The sequence below is a fragment of the Vipera berus genome, assembly GCF_964194415.1.
Source record: "Vipera berus genome assembly, chromosome: 5".
NCBI classification, from domain to species: domain Eukaryota; kingdom Metazoa; phylum Chordata; class Lepidosauria; order Squamata; family Viperidae; genus Vipera; species Vipera berus.
Window position 1 is genome coordinate 40,992,998 of NC_138207.1, and position 21,997 is coordinate 41,014,994.

A 21,997-nucleotide genomic window follows, 5' to 3' on the forward strand; every position below is an offset into this window, starting at 1 on the left:
GAATGATTATACGGATCTTGAACCCTCATAAAATGTAGAAAAATCCACATGAACACTTAAATCTAGTTTTAAAATTAAGTAATATAAAACAATGATAAAAAGTATATACTGGGAAAAACAAACTCACAAAATATATCTATTGAAAATGCCTCCAAAACTGGGTGGAAAAGTAAGACGGGTGCACTGGAAAACATAAGCATAAATAAAAGTCTCTAGATTTCTTTGAAGTTTCTGCTGATTATAAACATTTGCAATTCAATTCAAAAGAGAAGTTTAGCAAAAAAAAAAAACACCTCTACACATCCAAAATACTATAAGGGGATAAGAAACGATCTAACTTCTGAGTTTGCTATTTTCCATCTGTAGCATCCTAAACAAGAAGATAAGATGATACAGACCAATGTTACCTTAGTAATGCACTCTCAAGAAAATATGATGTGATACTAATGTTGCAAATTTATTTTGTCAGTAGAGTATTCAAGACTCAAGTGTAAGAATGACAAGATAATTGCATTGTACAAGATGCATGGCAATTCAAAAATAAAGGCAACATTTGCTATCAGCAAGCTAGAACAATTGACATATTTTTATTATATCAGTGTTTTTTTAAGAATGAATGAAATAAGAAGAAAATACACTAGGACATAATATCCGTTGAAATAGAGCAAGGGTATTTGTTTGAGCAATTAATCCTACTTCATATTCACCCTAAATTAATTCTGATGTTATATTTTATTTTTAGAAATTAAAATAAAATAATTTTCCTAACTTGGATTGAATTTTGAATGATTTAGGAAAAACATCCAAGTAGATTATCAAGGTATGTCCAAAACTATAAAGCCATATTTTTCAAGCTTGGGAACTTTAAAATACGTGGACTTCAACACCTAGACTTCCTTAGCCAACATGGGAATTCTGTGAGTTGAAGTCCATGCATCTTAAAGTTCCCAAAACTTTAAAACTTTGAAAAACACTGTTATAAAGTCTCAAAGCATGAGCCTGAAATGGATTCAATATTGTACACTGCAATGATGCTCCAGTTTTTTACTATATAGTTACACCTATTTAAAATATAGTAAATTGTCAATGGAGAGTTTTCAACTCTCTTTGAAAAGAAAGCAATTATTTTCAGGGGGAAATAATCAGTTCATTTCAAGCTTACTACAATATTTACAGTCATAAAGCAAACATTAATAAACAATTGGAGAAGAGATTTCCAGCATCATAAGGGCAAACCCAAGAATATTTCAAAGAGAGATTAGTAGTGGCATTAGCACTTGGCTCTTAGTTTGGAGTAAAGCTAAAGTTTTAACAAATAGAGTGTGGAGCCATATAATAACAGGCAATTTCTATACATAGTCATATTTTGAAGGGTAGGAACGTCTTCCTTCATCACTTTTGACAGTATTATTATCCATTACAGGAGTCTTCTTGGTTTCATAAGCGGTTCCAGATTTATACCCAGCAGACTTGTAGGAGACTGCCTTGTAACTGAAAGAGAAGTAAATCAAGGTGTCATTTAGTGGAAGTGGGAGATAACAGCCTATACTGGAGTTATCTGTCTGAATAACCGTTTGTCTGAAATGGTATAGGGTTTCCAGCCTGAACAGGGGGTTGGACTAGACGACCTACAAGGTCCCTTCCATTATTATTATTATTATTATTATTATTATTATTATTATTATTATTATTATTATTATTATTATTATTATTAAACAGTAACAATATCTGCACTGTTCTTTTCAGTACAGTTCTCTACACTTTATAAATATCCAAGGTCTATATAACAAATATAACATTAATGGCCCTCTGTCAGCCTCCCACAGTAAACCGTATAGGAATAACAACCAGATGATCTAATTCCACTTCATTGCAAACTATCTTACAGAATCTTGCAAATCTGAAAGTACATTTCTCTCTGCTCGTCTCCTTTTCAGCAAGGAAACTAGGTAGAGTCTCTTCTGAGTTACAAGTTAAGCTGTCTCTTATCTGCCATTCTTTGGCAGCTTCTCTTTGCCCAGTCTCCCAAGGTCTTTCTTACTTACCATTATTCTCTCTCAAGACACAATGAATTAAAACTATGTACGTATTATATACCTGTTTAGAACTAGTCAAACAATCATCTCCATCCAACTGAGAGACTCCACACTAATGTCACAATTTGTCCCATTCTTGTTCATAGGCTTGAGCAACAAAGCCAATGCCAAGTAGCTACTCACTACTTTAATTTTCTAACATTTCTCCATTTGCCCAACATAACATTGCTCCAAGCATTGCATGGAAAAGAAAAAAATCATTGAAAATAACAAAACATTACGCACATTAAAATGATAGATAATCAACTGGAAAAGGAGGGGAGAATGTCTTTTTGGAGCCTTGCAGGCTTTACAGGGAATAGGGTGGCTTAGCCACCTAAAGTCAAGCTTCATCACTAAAGAGCTGGTCTTATTGTGATATTATTGTGGAAGAAATTTGCATGCCTAAAACTTCATTTGTATAAGCAAACTCATTGTCCATCTGAATGGGTTATCTGACTGAATTAGATTTGAAAACGTATTAATAATCTATTCCTTTTCCCACATTAAATGTGACTTTCTAAGAGTTTATAAAAGTTGGCTTTTACTGGACAGAAAAGAAAAAAGCAATATACAAACAGTTAATACTGAAACAAATTTATATGCCCTATTTTTTTTTCCAGAACTGTCATTAAGTACTGTCTTGATTATCTCCTGCTTCTGATTTTAAACATTGTTTGTTGATTATTATTATTGCTGAGAACTACTTTTTCTCCTCTTTTTGTAGAAGTGGATCATATTTTTTTAAAAAAAGATAGAATAACTGAAAAGAATCTTCCATAGTCCTTTGTCACACAACATACAACTTATAAGAATAGGCACTCACTGGGTCTCCTCAGGTACCAGTCCTCGGCAAGCAACACACATCAGAATGCCTCCCACAAAGGCCAGGCCTCCAGCAACCCATCCCACAAAGAGAGCAGCACCAAATGTGTATCTGCAAAATGAAAAGGTGGGACTTAATTTTCTAAATAAACTGGGCCAAACTAAAATAGTTCTGGATTAATTCCACTGAAATCAAATGGGCTTAAATCTGGGATGTCTAATCTACCCTACTAGCTGCAATATGACTAAAGCAGCCCCTCCCCCATCCATTGTATGCAGCTCCTGATTAACCTGAATGTGACTCCCAGAATCTCTTCCCCAAATGCTACCAAATTATAATTTCTAACATGAGAGGGTACAAAAAATATTACATATATTAATCATGTTAATCATGGGATTTAAATAGATAATTTTAATGTTTGTTTGTTTGTTTGTTTGTTTGTTTGTTTGTTTGTTTGTTTGATGTATAGGGCTTCTGAACTCAAGCACTGACTCTGGGCAACATATAAGAGAAACAAAGAATACATAGGAAAAAAGTAACCATGCAATGTTAATAAAACTTCAATATATAAAATATAAAATTTTAACTAAAAGGCACTGCCTTGGCAAGTCTGGGTCCAAATGCCTTGGGGGGAAAGCCAGGGCTTAGTAGATGAATTACAATTTTGCTTTGGAAATTTCATTTATCTGATTGTAGTCCTGATTGAGGCTCTTCTTCCTATTCCTTGAGCTTATTCTCACACGGAGAGTGAAAAGATTATTAAAATTAGCTTACTATTTCAGTGCTGATATTAGGAAAACAGCAGCAACATTTTCCTTCTAAGCACTGTGGGCTGAAATTACCTTACTTGGAGTGACTGCATCATTCCTGGCTGGTACATATTAGCTGTTGACATCCAGTAGTCTGTGACAAGCATGTTGGCAAAAACAGATACTCCACAAATAGCACAGATACCTATCAAAAAGAACAGAGATTCTTAGTATTAGGTCCAACAACTCTGTAGCTTGTCAAAACTTTAAAAACATTTTTTATTTACTATATAATTACAAACAGAGCATGATCATACAACTGATTTTTTTTAAACCTCCACTTACCTTACTAGATAAGCTCTATTTCTCAGGAAATATGCTAACACAATTTATTTTTGGCAAGTTTACTTCATTGTAATGTTTGTGAAGTTTAACAATATCATAGCTATTAGCAGTAGTTTTTTTGTCATAGAACGCATGGAACAGCATTCCGGCACCTTTTTTTTGAAGGGAAGAACTGGCTCCTTCTAAGCTGCAAGCACGAGTGAAGCTCTAGCTCAGTCAAAGGAAGCTGCTCGGGGAAATCGGGGGCATCGAAGGTCGACCCGGAAACACTTCCATGGCCCTGAAGCAGACCCTCTTCTCTGCCTTGGTTCATGGGGTTCCCCCTGCTGCCGCCACCTGTCCTGACCCCCACATTGGATGCCAGGAACCAGGGCTGGCTCCTGGAATGAATCTCTTCAAGGGACCAGGGGCACTCCCAAAGCAGCAATGCCACTGCCTGGCTCTGGATGAAGCCTCTGTGTCATCGGAGGCAGAGGAGGACGAGGTGGCAGAAGACATGTCAGCTTCGAACAAGCGCCCTCTCAAAAGCTGCAGCAATGACATCTGTCAGCTGACGCTGCTCACGTGATCTGCACTTCGGACGCTCCCTAAAGCGGTCCCCCCCCCCGCTCCATAAAGGGCTTTCGACTGGAGCTGGAGCTGTGTGTGAGTTCCAGCACCTTTTTTTTTTTTTTACAAAAAAAGCACTGGCTATTAGTCACATAGTCTATCCTCAAACTATGATCATCTATTGCTAGGTAGGAACAGTGACCAATTATCTTCATGCTCTGATTATGAGAGTCCCAGGGGCCTTTGCTTATACATTACTGAATTGGGTACTGATATATAGATAAACTATGGATCCAACCCAGCAAAGAACACCTTTTATCAGTTTATAACACAAGTGAATGAAAAGGTGCCCAGTTCACTAGATTTCTAATTAAACACTATACACTGAAGTACTACGTAGGAGCAAATGCAGCTGTCCTTGAATCACATCAGTACCATTACCCTGAGTTTTGACAGAAGCCAAACATTAAATCCTAGAATTTATCATCTAGTACTGGGCACCACATTTTAGGAAGGAGAGTGTGCTCAGAGGGTAGCAACTAAGAAGAATTCAAGAAGACATTAGACCTATCTTCAAGTACTGAACGGCTATCTTGCACAAGATGGACAAAATTGTACAGAGTTGTTCCAAAAGGAAATAAAAACATTGAACAATGGACTTGCATTAAAAAAAAATTGGGCAGGACATCAGGACATCTTATTTCTTCAGAAGAAGAGCTGTTCAATAGTGAAATGGACTGCACTGAGAGATTATAAACTCATCTTCCAAAGAGTTATTGAAGTAGAGTCTAAATAGTCTTCTATTTGGCATGCATAATAGTGGATTCCTGTACTCAGCAGAATATTGAACTAGACCAGACATGTCAAACACAAGGCTCGGGGGCCAGATCCGGCCCAGAAAGTGGTTTCATGAGGCCTGCGAAGCCATCCTGGAAACAGTGAGGGAACGGCCCCCGCTGCCTTGGCCCTGGCCCAGAGGCCCTCCTTCTGCCAGAGACCCTCAGATCTGTCCCACTCCTGCCCGGGCCCCCATAGGCACCCTTGATGCGAACGATGTAGAGCTGGCCACGCCCACCCAGTAGGCCATATGCACTCTAGCCACGCCCACCCAGTAGGCCACGCCCACCCTGGCCATACCCACCCGGCCCCTTGAGGGCAACCGCAATGCTGATCCGGCCCTCAATGAAATTGAGTTTGACACCCCTGAACTAGACGATTCTCAAAGTCCCTTCCAACCCTTGCATCCTCTGACATTGTACTGCATTTAGAACATTCAGGGGAATTCTGTTTGTGCAGAAATAATCTGTCAGTTATATTCTCAATAAATACTTTAAAACATCGAGCAGATTGTGAAATTGATTGAAATCATTATAAGCAAGACACACAGCAATATAGGAAATAGCAGGCGACGATCCTCTCCACCTCCTGCCCTGAAATCTTCACAGTGCGCTAGCAGTGAATGGAGGGTGGGATGGTGGTGGTTTGGTCAGCATTCGTAGCTGAAGGGCTGGGTGTCAGTACATGTGATGGCCTTTTCACAAAAAATATTTTTCTTTGCAATTCTCTGCAGCCTCAAATATGAGAATGTGTCTCAGATGTGATCATCTGATATGGTTCTCATAAGACCAAACAGTGATTCATTACTAAAGCCGTAAACGCCTATTTGAAATGGATATGAAAACTGGCCTGCTAAGGTAAATTTATGGGAACCTTATGCAATTTTTAGTGATTGGGAAGTGTGGGGGGAATATGGTTAACTAACAGTCCTCGAGACTACTTAAAACATTTTAAAATGTTCACCACTTCTTAATTTCAAATACCTCTTTAGAAACAGATAGCATCTTTGAGCTCAATGGAAACTCTAACTCACCAGATACAATGCACATGACTCCAGCAGCCAAAGTCATGCTTGCCTTTGCAGAGTCTTCCATGTTGCCCATCCGTAAACATTTCAGGGAAAAAGTAGCCACCAGGAGACCAAAAGCACCCAGCACAATGCCCACGATCATCAGTGCTCTTACAGCCTGGAGCATTGCTATCAAAAAGAAGAAGAAGAAAAAATAGTAGAGGAAAACATGGAGAATTTTTTTTTCAAGTGAATGAATACATTAAAAAAAGTGTTCACAATTCTGAAGATAACAGTGAAGTTCTTTTACCATAGACTCAGGACTGGTAGGAATTACTGGAGAGAAAACTGAATGATCAGTTTGCTGTCACAATGATAATGGACATTAGTGTTGAGGAATTTCAAAGGAGAGAGTAGATAAATTCAGGAAAACTATCATCTTCAAAGGCCTTTTATCAATGAATGTCAGCTGCTGGTAGGCTGACAAGCAGAATCTCTGCTGCCTTGAACTATCTAACAAAGCATTTATTTATTAAATTATCAAATTTATATGTGTGCCCATCTCATGAAAAGTAACTGTGAGTGATGACCATCAAAAAAAGATACAAAATATGTCAAAATAATTTTTAAACACACACACACACACACACACACACACACACACACATATGAGATTTTTGTATCTAGAAGTATCTGAATGTTGATTCCTTGGAAGTAACTGGCATAGCCATAATGGTCATAATGGTCAGCAGCTAGATGCTGATCTAGGCTAAAATTCAGGCAAAGCTAGCGTAGAATATTCATAGGAAAGAAGGAAATAGCTAGACTTATGAAGCAAATGCCAAGTCTCTTTCAAAAATGTTCACATTTATAGCTTCTTTTCAGGTCTATCCATTTTTCCTGGTAGAACAACAGTTAGATTGTAAGCCTGTACGTGTATCTCTTATCAATTTTATGTTTGCATATGGCACCTGGAACCTGAAATGTTCCTTGGTTTTTGTTATTGTTATTTTCCATCTTGTAGAAACCTGGCGTAACTACATTCAGAGTCTTATATTGGCCTTACAATGCTTTTCTCCTTCAAAAAAATCAAATTATTTGGTGATTAAATAATCATTTATATAATGTTATATTTATCTTAATATTCAATTGTGCAGGGCTGGAACCCTGAAATGCTGTAAAGGCAACAACCAACCCCTTGCATTCTACTGAAGCCAATTATTAACCAGTACAGTTCTCAAATTAAAATGTTCTGCATCTAGCAACACATAGGAAAGCTTTGCAGAGATAAATCCAATACAACTTCCTTCCACATTTTCAATTTAACAGGTATTTAGCTGTTCTTTTCATGACCTTGGAAATCTTGCCATTAGTCCCCAATTTGTAAAATCTCTGTCTCTTTCTGGGACATAAAAATCAGGGGTACATACCTCATAAGCTTCAGCTTTTGTATCACTACTGCTAATATGAAAACTGGAAATATATCTGCCAGATAAAAAGCATTTTCTGGCCTTCTTGCTTCCATACACTGGAAAAGAAGCAAAAGATCTACTGTTTTGCTCTTCATCTAACTCAATTTTGGACTGTTCTGCCATACCATAGTCATGCATATACTTAATTGAGGGGGAAATCCCATTATAAGCATTGGATCCTACTTCTGTAAAGACGTGTATAACACGGGACTGTAAATTCAGAAATAAAACATATTCAAACAAGAACTAAAAAATAGAAGTTTTCTGGACTTCCGCTGGCGGCGCGGCGCCGAAGACAGCCTCCCCTGGCTGCCCGCGGCTCAGCTGTTTGTTTTTTCGCCCGAAACAGCGCCGATCAGCTGTTCGGGTGAAATTGAAGCCCCCTCCTCGGGAGAAGAGGAGGGGGTGAGGCCCCAGGTAGGGGTAGAGTTCTCCGAGGCCGCCTGAGCTTCGAGCTTGGGCGGCTGAAGGATCGAACTCCCCCGAAGCCTGGGTTGCTCCCAGCTGGCCGTCGTCTCTGCTCCGAACTTCCTGGAGCAGAGCCAGGCGTCTGCGAACCATCCCTGCCTGAAGAAAGGACTATGATTTAAAGGAGCAGGCAGAGCGGTACAAGAGGAAAAGGTGAAGAGATGAAGAGGATTATTTTATTTTACTCTCAAGCTTGATGGACTATGCTTAAAACTTAAAGTGAAAGTGCGTCACAATTGTAAGTAAAAGATGGCGGCTAAACCTCCCCCTAGAACTTTTCGGAGTGCTGGAAATTCTCCGGTGCAACAACAATCATTACTGCAGGCGTTGCATTCTCCTGATGTATTGACATCGAAGGATCTTGAAAAACATACCCAGTTAATTTTGGAGTCAATGGGTGTTAAATTTGCACAGATGGAGGAGAAATTGGAGAAATTGGAGCAGAGAATGGAAGAAAGGATGGAGCAGAAACTTAGAGAGATGAAGGTAGACATTTTGTCCTCAGTGCATAAAGTAGCTAAATGTGTGGAGGTGCTGGATGATCAAGTGGAAGACTTGACTCAAAAGAATGCTATATTAGAAGCAAAAGTATTGGAAATTGAAGATTTAAAAGACAAAATGGATAGCGAACAGAGTTTGGCTCAATTTTACCAGATGCAGTTTGCTGTTAGAATTAGAGGCCTAAAAGAGAATATTAAGGAAGATTTAAAGCAGCTGGTTTCTGAGGCTTTTGAGGGGGTATTGAACCATCCAGCATCTGAAATAAAACAAGGCATGGACAAAGTGTTTCGTGTGAATTCCTGGATTGCTAAGCAGAGAAAGTTGCCTAGAGATGTGGTGGTTTATTTTGTAAAAAGGGAAATTAGAGATGAAGTTATACAAGCTGCCTATGATACTAAAGTTGTGATTGCTGGTCAAGAAGTTTTGGTTCTAAAAGAAATTCCTCCAAAGATTTTAAAGAGAAGGAAGGACTTTATATTTCTTGTGCAAGAGCTCAAGCAAAGAGATATAAGGTTCAGATGGGAGATCCCAGCTGGGTTGAGCTTCATGTATGATGGCAAAAGGTACTGTTTGGGTACTGTGAAGCAAGCGCATGATTTTTACAACAATGTTTTAAAAGCAACCCCATCAACACTTCTGGAAGCTGCAGAGGGATCTGGAGAAGGAGAACATCAAGAGGATGAAGATGGACAGATAGACGAGAAGGGTACAGGAGGAGATCAAGCTGCAACTCTTTTGGATGATCCTAGAGAACAGAGGGTGACGCGTGCTGCCTTAAAACGCTCAAAAAAGATTAAAAAATAAGACCAGTAGAAATCTATGGAACTTCCACAATATACTTATAGTCAAGTGGTAGCTGTGTTTTTAAGAGTTTTGGGATGATATCTATGGTAACAGAATGTTCAATTTGGAATTAATGGACAATTTACTACAGAGGAAGAGGAAGAAAATTTTGTGGGTTAATGCGGGTTAATTTGTGTAAGAACTATCTATTATAGCCTATTTTGGCTAGAGAGGTTAATAGGGATAGGTGCTTGTGATGTGTAAGTGAGAATATGTCTAGGTAATAGTGAATTGTGGAAGAACATAGATGGGAATGATGCTAGTTTTCTTTTATTTTAGTTCTTTATACATATTTAGTATTGTTAAGGATTGGTTTACTCTATATAAGCTAGAGAGTGATGGATTTTAGAGTTTATAATTGTTAGTATATGATTGTTTATGATTGCTTTTTAGATATATACCTTGTATTTTGCTCTGGGAAGTCGGGGGGGGGAGGGGGGGAGGAGGGGAAGTAGAGGGGTGGGAGGCAGGGGAGGGAGGAGGGAGAGGGGGAGGGGGGGAGATAGGGGGGAGGTAGGGAGGGGAGGAGGGAGGGGGAAGGGGGGTTTTTCAAAGGAAAATTGTATTTTAAAACTTTTCAATAAAAAAAAAAAAAAAATAGAAGTTTTCTGGCATACTTTGTTAATTACTAGATGAGTTGCATGCTTATGTGCTGTTTTTTCAAAATTATAATGTGTAAATTGTCTGTTACGGACAGAATTTAATTCAGTTTGGGTTGACTTCTTTTCTTCTTTCCAGTTGCTTCAATAACAGTTCAATGTTTAAAATTAATAGAAGGCCAGAGTTAGATTTCCATAGCTTGTAAATGTTGAGACGATGACTCTAGTAATTCTGGAAGGCATATTTATCAAGAACTCATATTATCCCCGCTCTTCCTGTTTTGAAAGATCTTTACTATTGATTTATTTGTTCCTTCACAAAGAAAAAATATATCACACATTTGCTAAAAATAACTTCTAACTACTCAGTGTCTAATACAATAGTTTGTTTCCTTTTAATAATTACTGTATTGTATTGTAAGTTTATTGTAAACAACTAAATAAAATTGCTACTTTTTACATAGAATTACATAAGAAACATACTGCATTTTATATAGATTATGTTGTTGTTTGATCATTATTATTTAGAAGTATACTTAGAACCAAAATGATGTAGAACTTCATTTCAGCATATATTGTTATTCCCTCTCTTCCACTTCAAAATTCATTTTGTGCTACCAAAATAATATTTTGTGGGGTTTGCATCCTTTTCAATAAATAGGGCTGTGATGAATTTCATAATTATTATTTATAGAAATGTTTACTGCAAAACTAATCTATTAAATCTCAAAATTTATTTGAAAAAAGGAACGATTACAACATTTGTTAGTAAATCACTAACATTAAGATTAATAGAATTTCAGTCTAGCTCACAACTATTTTATTCATCATACTCTGGTCCAATAATTCCAAGTACACAATATCTTTCTGATGAGAAACAAATACATCCAGCAAAATAAATAATAGAAAAATAAAAACTAGTAATATGAAACAAAGTGTAACATACTAAACTAAATCCAAATCACACTGACTTTATATTAGCACTTAAATAAGACCACTAGAAGATTTTCTGTGAATTAGATTTGTAATTTCAATTTCAAGTTAAAATACCTAACATGTATGTAAATACATACATTTATAATGAAAATCATCCACTGAGGGTACTTTGTACTATAAAATCTAGAACAATAAAAAAGAACAAAGAGATATGCACCCATACGAAGAAAAAAACATGCCAGACAAAAACCAAATTATTCTAATAGATGTGTTTCATTAAGTTTTTCTAAAAGTTTATTGATCTCTGATTTGTTTTATAATGTGCAGGGTATTTGTACAACTCAAATGTTAGATCAAGTTCTTTTTTCATAACTGATGTGCATATATATCTAACTTCCGTCAAGTACATATCCTCATGAGTTAGGCACATTAATGCCATGATAAATTCTGATAAAATTTTAGAAGTTTTAAAAAATTAAAATAACATTATTTTATTCTCTAATATTTTAAGGCCAGCAATCTACTTTTCATAGTGGAAAATATCAGTCTATCCTGGGAAGAAGAAAGTTGATGCATTTTATTCAAATAAGTAGATAAAGATAAATCAATGATATATTAAATTAGTCTTAACATAACAAATTAAAAACAGGCCCAGAAAGTAATAGTAACTAGGTTTAAACATTAGTATTTTCTATGCGCTAGTTTTGTAATAACAACAATACCCTTGTAAGTACGTATATCCACTTATTGTAGTCAATATCGTGCTTGTTTATACAGTATAAGCAAGCAGTATATTGTATTTGCCAGGTTACAAAAAGCGTTTGCTTTCATTTTATGTCTGTGGTAACTTTGTCCATACCTGGAAGCCCAAGAATTGTATAATAAGGCCGACACTCAGTAAGACCCGAACTCTGACTCACACAAGTCCTCCAAAGGCCTTGATACAGGAATAACGATGTCACTGGGTTACTGTATAAATCCTGGGTGCTCCATGGATCCATCGCTGTGGCTACAATACAGCCCGCAAACCCAAGGGCTGCGACAAAAAAGCCCATCACTTGGCAAAGTGTGGTAGACATATTTCCTTCTGCTACCAAAGCTTAAGGTAATGCCAAAGTCCCCTTCACTGTACTAGCAAATTGTGGTTGTGGCAGCCCTTATCAAATAGTTGCCATTAGTAAGTTTTGTTTGTTCAACCTGTTTTTACAAGATAAAGCAGTTTCACTCCTGATGAAAGTGTTGAATGTCTCAGGCTGGTGGCACTAGACTAGAAACTAGAACTTTTCTTCCTACTTCGTCCAATACTCCATCTAGATCAACTGATAGGCAACTTTCTCTGATAAAGGGTTTTGTAGACTCATCATACATATACATACTGAACTGTTTTGTTTAGCTTTACATGCATCATGAATCTGACACATTATGAATTAGCTTATTATGACAAAAGAGATAAGAACAATATATTTATGCTCATTTTTGTTTTAACGATCTTTCTCAATAATGTTATTAAAACCTAGTTTTGTTTTGCCTTATTCTACTTTTATAAAGCATTGTAATTTAACATTATGTCCATGTTATTAACTGAGCAAAGTGCAATGCTTAATTTTAAAATCTTTTCAATGTTCTAAATGGATAGCACTTTCTGTTAAACAATGTGCAGTTTGATGTTTGGGGAGACTTGTTTGGGTGAAACAGTCTCTAATCCACATTAAAGAAATTGAGTGATTTAGGATCTTGGGAATTATTCTTAAATCAGAGTGGTATAATTACACTGATGTAACTGAACAATGAAAAAATGAGTTTTAATTTTATTTATGCTTTTATAAGAATTATATACTGTAGATGTTCATATTATGAACCACAATCCTCAGCAGCTCATAAAACATGAATAACAAACAATTTCAATAAAAATAATTGCAAAAAGATGGAGATACTGGGTGTAGGGTAACTTGATACGCTGGAGTTTACAACTTATTTTAAATAAGGAAAGCCATCTGTATAACAAACCAATTGCACAATTTAGGAGTTCCCCTAAGCTTATTCACAAACCTGGGCTTTTGCCCAGGTTTGTCTTGTGTGCCAGTTGCGGCTCTATCTGGACCGGGATGCCCTGCGTACAGTCACTCATGCGCTCATGACCTCTCGAATAGACTACTGCAATGCTCTCTACATGGGGCTGCCCTTGAGGACCACTCGGAGGCTTCAGCTGGTGCAGAATGTGGCCGCGCGAGTTGTGATGGGGGTCTCCTGATACTCCCATGTAACACCTCTTCTCCACGAGCTGCATTGGCTTCCAGTTGCCCTCTGGGTGAGATTCAAGGTGACCTATAAAGCCCTAAATGGCATGGGTCCGGATTACTTATGGGAGCACCTGCTGCCGGCGTCAACTTCCCTTCATCCTGTGCGCTCCCACAGAGAGGGCCTCCTCAGGGTGCCGTCAGTCAGCGAGTGTCGGCTGGCGGCCCCCACGGGGAGAGCATTCTCTTTGGGCGCGCCTGCCCTCTGGAATCAATTGTCTGTTAAGCTCTGGATGGCTCCTGACCTTCGCTCTTTCCGCTGTGACCTGAAAACCTGGTTATTTGAACAGGCCGGCCTGGACTAAGTGTCTGGGGTTCATTTTTAACTATTTATTTGTTAGGGCTGAATTATTTAATTTTATTTTTAACTTTTGTATGTTGTATTTTAATTGCCCTGTACACCGCCCTGAGTCTTTCGGGAGAAGGGCGGTATAGAAATTCAATAAATAATAATAATAATTTCCCACCCATAGAGCACTACCATGCTATAATTGTTCTCATTGGCATCACATCTGCAACATTTGATAGGCACATTCTGAAATTACACATTAATGTGTGAATAGCTGCTCTTGTGTAGGTGTGCTGAACAGTTAGGACATTTGATCTTGAGAGTATTCCAACCAGGGCTAGCATTTCTATTAGGCACAATAGGCACAGTATCTAGGTCCCAGGAAAATGCTTTAATTTGCTTAAGTCAGAAAGAATGAAAATTAAGTAGCTATTTGAGCTATTTAATTTCATGCCTTGCCTTTCAGCCTTGAAAATATACACATATATAGAATACAGATACATAAACTACTAATAAATATACATTAATTCCAAGAACTCAGTCATATATTAAATGCTACCAAGAGAATATAGAAAATCATATGAAGTATAATCTTAATACTACTATATTTATGGAGAGTGCTGCCCATGAAAGTAAAAGTGCCTATGGTCCACAAAAATCTCATGCCTTCTCAATCCCATAATTCCTTCAATTGATCTCATTCAGTAAGATCATGTTGCATATGGTAAGTGTCTGGAAGGCATCTTAAATCATTATAAAATAGACAAAAGTACTTTCTATTATTTATGATTAGTTATTTAACTGTAGTCCTGTCTCTACAGCGTTTGCCTTATCTCAGTTATCAGTATATTCATGACATTCAGACTGAACCATGTTTTAGTCACTTTGGAAACTGTAAATTAATGCAAAATGCAGATATTAATGAGCTCTAAATAATAGATTTATATGATTAGCCTTCCTTGTATTAGTTGCATGGCTTGTTAAAATTCTGGGATTAATTTTAAATAAATTACTTTAAAAACAATTTTCTCCCATACTGGTTTACTTACATTTTGAAACCAGCATCCAAAACCTTACTAACATTCCCTCCCCATGAAAGAAACTTGGCTGGTCAGTCTGATAGAAGGAGCAATTTTAAAGCAAAGATAGGGGAAACCTCATTAACTAATTGCTTTTTTAAAATTCTAAATTATTTATTTTCTATGGCTTTCACTTAGTTTTTCTACTGAATTTACAAAATAATCTGTAATTAGATGCTAGATTTTGGCACTTTTGCCAAACTCAATATATGTTTAATGTTCCCTGCTGCTTTTATTCATTTCTGTTCCTAATATTGTGTGCATGGTTAGAATTGCTTTGAAAATGTTTTTATTCTTTGTCAAGTGTAACATTGTACCTATTCAAAATTAAATTATCTAGTATTTAATTAAACATTAATGATAAAAACAATGGGGGAGAGATTACTTTGAGTTAGCATTTATTCCTGGCAAAGGCCTGGATAAGTTCCTGCCATTTTCTTGACATGACTGTTTGGAATTGGTTTACTGTTGCCTTCTTTGAGGGGCTGAGCAATCTCAAAAATCACCTAGCTAGTTTTATAATTCACAATCAACCTGTCTCAACCTTGGCACCTTAACTGCTATACTAAACTAGCTCTTCAGAAACAATTGTACCTTTGATTAGTTGATTGATTCAAATGGGACAGTATCTTACCCCAAGGTTAAGATACTGCCCAATTTGATTGCATACAAAGCATTCTGTCTTCCAATTCTTGTCCATGACACCTCTAAATAACTTAGGGTGACAAACAGTGATTGGTCCAAAGTCATCCAATGAGGCTACATGGGAGAGGGTTGATTTGAAATGGGTTTTTGTGATTCAGACTAAAGAAATTTAACATATAAAGTCATCAGAAAATTGCCCTAGTAACTCAGCTATATTATGGTAGTAATAATAACTGAATGTATTTTGACATGTATTCAGACTACATGTTTATAAACCATGCATTATAGATCACTGGAAAATGACTTTGATCAGGTACTCCCTTTTTGCCTCCTCCATGGCTATTTTATTTTATTTTTGTGTGATTTTTCAAGAAAGATCTTAAAATCCTTTTTCTGTCCAGCAGATGAATTCTCACGTGGATTTTAATGCCCACATCATATAACTGGAGAATAAAAGATATGCACAACTACATGATTTGTCCACAATACCATAAATATAGATATATAAAGCCACAGATGAATTACCGACACATCATATGTCATTGGCCTGAATGAGAAATTCTCTCACATGTATTGAGGAAGAAATCTTTATATAAAGACTTCTTTGAAAAAAACATAAAGATATAGGAATTAGGACATGAAGTCTCTTTCTTCTCCTCAGTAAGTACCGTAGCTCTTGAAGTTGACATAAATTTGTCAAACTGCTTTGAGGTGAGTTAAAGGCCTCCCCCACCCTTGTATTTCAGCTCATCTGTACTCCAGTGCTTCAACTATGACCCACAAACAAATCCAGATCTTGAGGCTGACTGTTTATAATTTTGATACATAAATACATAACTTGTTTTATTTGGCTGTTGTTTTTAACTGTTGTGAACTAACCAGAATTATTTAGGTGAGATGGGCAGTCACTGTATGAATATATGAACCTAGTAAAATGGTAGTGGATCCTCTTATTATTTCCAAATGAACCATTGTCAGATCTTAACCTTTTTTGCATATATTTAAAATTAAATGGCTATCTAGCCATGTATAAAAGGAAATGGACCCAGCCAGCCACATGGTTCTTAATCTTGTCTTTAACAAGTACTAGTTAAAATGTTAAAGCATGTGATAATCAATAAATCTTGGTAAAAAAAAGGTTGAAATAAATTCTAAGAGGAGAACTCAATGTACTCATATGGCTATTTTTTAAGGTAGGCAAATGTTGGGGCTATCTGAAATTTTGAGAATATGTGTTGGATACAATAAAAAAATGGTCTTAGTCTTTCAGAAACTTGTATTTATCAGAGGACCATTTTAGTCTTTCTATGAATGCTTTCTGTAAATTGCTAAGAGCCATGGTGGCATATTGATTAGAATGCAGTATTGCAGGCTAATTCTGCCAACTGCCAGCAGTTTGATCCTGAGCTAAGGATCAAAGGTTGACTCAGCCTTCCATCCTTCTGAGGTCAGTAAAATGAGGACCCAGATTATTGGGGGCAATATTCTGACTCTGTAAACTGCTTAGAGAGGGCTGTAAAACACTGTGAAGGAGATGTAGTCAATACAAAATGTTTTAGTGTAAATTACAAATATTTTTCAGTAGTCAATTCTACTGTTCAAATATCTGTTGCCAAGCATTAAACTCTGTGCTTTATTGGAAGGAAGCAGGTATAGAAACAAATTGTCCTTTCAATTTTGAAGGTGAAAAGGATTCATCTTATCTTTTAATGTTTAAACAATACAGTCTGTTATTGAAACTTGGTGAAAGACTGTAAATAGTACGTATTACACGCAGTTCAGACTGGACTTAAATGGACTTGGAAAGAGGCTGTTGAAGAGCTGCAGATAGCCCATATAAGAGATCACAGGAGAAAGATGTGCAGTAAGGGGATGCTCATTTGATATCTGATTGTTGTTATCCTTTTGCTGAGACAATTCTATTTCATAGTTTCGACGGTCAGATTTAAGACTAAGTTGTTTCCTGTGCGAAATAGGCATTCTGTAAAGTTAAATCAAAGTATCTGTAAAAACTCTTATTAGAAAGCAGTGACAGTTAAGTAACAAGCTACTCTTCATCCTGAGTTCCAATTAACAAATTATAGAAAGAGTGATGGTGGAAGAGTTCCATTTTGAAGTTACCCTTGTGGATAGAAATTGTTCTGGATCCTGCAACAGTTACTGTGCTGTACATTCAAATTCATACAGCATGTTCTTTGTCAGAAAACCACACCCTAATCCCAGTTTCAGAAACCCACACCTTTTTTTATCAGCCATTCGTCAGACAAACATGTCTTTGATACTAATCACTGCACCCATTGGAACATTTGAATGTTATCATGGCTGCTCCTAGAAAATTACCTGTTAACTCATGTTGACTTTGTTTTTAGCAAATACAGAATACTCCCACAGGGTGACATCCAGTCAGTTCAAAACTGGGGGTGGGGGGGAAATGTCCCACCCTTCTGAAGAGTGAAACATGAATAATTACATCCCCTGAGATAATCTAGTTTTTTGTTGTTTTTAAATGAAAAAAATCTTTAAATAAGAAAACTATTTAGTTTAGGTCTTGGACTAAATTGCCAGGTTCATTTAGGGGTTAATTCTGAGAGCACATCTAATTATCACATTCCACATGTATAGAAGTATTGTTTTGCATTTGGTCACCCATATTCTCATTAGTCATTGTATATTCCATAAAAAGGCATCAAAAAACAGTGTACGGACGAGACCAGTAATACCAAAGCATGCCCTAATCTGGAATGATTTCCTATATTTACAGAATGACCAGTTTTTATTCTGTTAACAAACTCCATCAATGATGGACTTCGTGTGGTCCTGAAAATCTTCTTGGTTTCCAACTCCCTTTGTTGCTAGCAAGTGATGAATGATGATAGAAGCTGAAGCTCAGTAATGTCTGACGATCCACATATTGAATGTTTCTGATTATGTTTAATTTGAAGTGCCATTATTTTTCAAATGAGTGGCAAATACAGCACTTCTAATTTTAGACATCATGCATAAACCTAATAGTATTTTCTTCCTTAATTACACTAGACCATAACTATGTATTGCCATTGGGGGTATAATTCTTTAATTTAATGCTCACCATTGTGTCCATTTTCACCATGTATCTTGCCGTAATGCCGTGCCAATATTTATAAGAACTTAACTATATGGAAGAATATTGGGGAAGGATGCCTGTGGGGATCATCAGTGTTTTTAAAAAATATATGGCGTATCATGAAAAATAAGGAAATAAACCTGCAAATGATTTTGTGACATCTATAATGTAGAATCAAAAATGATTTTGCTGAACTATCTGCAAATATAATATTTGATCCATAAAAACGGTTGTTCAAGCATAGTTGTATTAAATCACATTATGTTAATTTGCATGTGATTGGTAACTATTATTAATGTGAGCTTTTTACAGATTCTTTATCCTTTTGTTGTTTACATTGCTTTTTGTTAGAAAACAGTGTTATAGAAGATAATAGATAACAGGCCATTTGGGAAGAAAACACAATTCTTCATTTGGGAAGTACAAATACTGGAAGACAAATGAAATCATTTTTAATAGTGGTGGTTCAGTCAGTCTTGAACCTTATGGAAAAACTCATGGAGGCATCCAACATGATATTTTAGTATCATTTAAACCTTTTTTATATCATTACCTTAACAAAATACCTTTTAGATTCAAAGCAAAATCCTCACTAAGTAAGTTTAGAAGGTTTGTGAACATGTGTCACAATTCACTTATGGCATCACCCATCCTTTGTAGATTTTACAGAAGTGTGATGCTTTCTTTAAATCCACTGGTATTTGTATATCTCGTTTTTCTTTTTACCATATCTATAGCATTTTTACTACTTTATAATCCTAATTTTAATTTTAATCTATTCACTGCATCATTTCCCAATATTACACACAACACAAAAAGAGAATAAGAAATAGAAGTAAAATAAATTAAAGTCAAGAGACGAAAGTAATATTAGCCCAATCTTAAATTTAAAGCAACACTATAACTCTCCATGCCTTTCTATCCTTGAAACCATCTTTGCTTCCACTACATCTATGTACTGCTTCAAATATTGCTTCTTGTTCTTTAAACTTCTCTCTCTGATCAGCTCCATCCAACCATGAATTTCTCAGTCTTGCAAGACAGACCACTTGCAAATATGTCCTAGTTGGTGGAATGTAGGAAACTATATATTAATTTGCAAGGTGGACTTTAGATTACAGGTTCTAGCTTGCATAGATATTATTTATTTATTTATTTATTTATTTATTTATTTATTTATTTATTTATTTATTTATTTATTTATTTATTTATTTATTTTTGGGACTTATATGCCACCCTATCTCCCAAAGGACTCAGGGTGGCTAACAACAATAAAATACAATGATACAAATGTTAAAAAAGAAATTAAATTAATAGCCCCAATAGAATAAGTTAAAATTAAAGTTAAAAATTAAAAAAACATTTTAAAATCCCTGTCAGTCCAGGTCAGCCTGATGGAAAAGAAGTGTTTTGAGGCCGCGGCGAAAGGACCGGAGATCTGGGGCCATCCGGAGCTCAAGGGGAAGTTGGTTCCATAGGGCTGGTGCTCCCACAGAGAAGGCCCTCCCCCTGGGGGTCACCAGCCGACTGTCTAGCTGATGGCACCCTGAGGAGGCCCTCTCTGTGTGAGCATACTGGGCGATGGGAGATCGTTCCTGGCAGCAGACGGTCCTGCAAGTATCCCGGGCCTAAGCCATGTAGGGCTTTAAAGGTAAGTACCAGCACCTTAAATCTCACCTGGAGGACAACCGGTAAACAATACAACTCACGCAGTAGGGGTGTAATATGGGAGCATCGGGATGCTCCCATCACTACCCGCATGGCCGCATTCTGCACCAGCTGAAACCTCCGGGTGGTCTTCAAGGGCAGCCCCATGTAGAGAGCATTACAGTAATCTATACGGGAGGTAACGAGAGCGTGAGTGACCGTACGTAGGGCATCTCGGTCCAGATAGGGGCGCAACTGGTGCACCAGGCGAACCTGGGCAAATGCCCCCCCTGGCCACGGCTCCAATATGATCTTCAAAACTGAGTCGTGAATCCAGGAGGACGCCTAAATTGTGCGCCCTATCAACAGGAGGTAACACCTCTCCTCCCATAACCAAAGATGGAACCTTAGATATTATGAAAATCTTTAGAGTAAAACTGGGTTTGATTGCACTCGCAGAAGATTGTCAAATTGTGTCAAACCTGATTGGTATTTTGCCTTTACTATAAGCAGGGAGTTGCATAAGGTAGGTATAATAATTGCCAAGATGCAACAGATTCCACTCTAGGAATCATTAGGAATGGGACAGAAAACAAAAGAGCTAACATAGTTATACTACAAATCTATAATGCATTAATATCTGGAATAGGGTATATAGCTGGAGACACCACACTAAAATGATATAAGTCACCTGGAAAGAAATTCAGCAACCAAAATAAATGGGAGATTATTTTTGCTATAATAAGAAGCTAGAGAATTTGGGATTCTTTCATTTGTAAAAAAATTAAAAGACTACAGAGAAGCACAAGGTCTATGGCAACGGAAAAGAGGATACAGATTTTTTTTTTCACTGCTTCCAAAATACTAGTACTTCATTTGACAAAGCTGCTTGGAAGAAGATTAAAAAAATAAGAAAGGCAGCACAGCCCATTATTGAGTTGTGGTACTGACTACCACAAAATTAGGTCATAGCACTAATTTGGATGGCTTTGAAAGGGGACTGAATAAATTCATGGTGTTTTACTAAGTGCTATTTTCAAGATTCAATATTATCTTCAGACTTGAGGCAGCATGTCAAGGGATAATAAGTCAGGGCTGCAAACAATGTTGCATTTGTTTCCCTTGGTGGTCAACATGAATGCAAACATTCCCCCTGAATTTTACCTTCATGAAAATAAATACAAGTAGAAGTCTGCTGCTCAGCATAGCAAGGTGGAAGACTCCAGCAGTAGAATCAACAATGTCCTAGAATCCTTCTTTGATTTGAAATATCCTACTGAAATTCCTGCAGATTCCAATACATATTTAGTAAGGTATAAGACAGCATGTGAAAGTTAAAGTAGATAGATTCTGAATAACTAGTTAATGACAAATTATATTATCTAGCATAGAGAACATGGGATATGGGGAAAGCAAGAATCAGAACTATCACACTTGGTTTTTGGGAGTAAATTAATTGCTGCTTAGTTAAGCATGTATTGGTTTGGGGTATAATTCCCAGGATTGAGATGTGACTATTCAATATTCTATAACAGTATAAATGGCTTCAGAATTGTGACACCAAAAGCTATAGTACAATTTTCCTTTTTAAATATATTCTTCACTAGCACATCTTTTTTCTTTATAAACCACTAATAATTTAGAAAATACAGTCTTTCAAAAAAAATAATCAAAGATGTTTTTGTTTGAAAATAGGAATGGAGGGGCAGGGGTTGTATAGGAAGATAA

General features: G+C 36.7%; 1 protein-coding gene across 1 annotated transcript; it reads right to left on the reverse strand.

Moving 5' to 3' along the window:
• Positions 1-1,349: 1,349 nt before the first annotated feature.
• CLDN18 (claudin 18) lies at positions 1,350-12,288 on the reverse strand (the record flags this gene model as incomplete). Its single annotated transcript, XM_081329603.1, has 5 exons — positions 1,350-1,491; positions 2,902-3,012; positions 3,744-3,855; positions 6,415-6,579; positions 12,069-12,288. 5 exons carry the CDS (start codon positions 12,286-12,288, stop codon positions 1,350-1,352), a joined length of 750 nt encoding a protein of 249 aa, XP_081185729.1.
• Between the last annotated feature and the right edge of the window lie 9,709 nt (positions 12,289-21,997).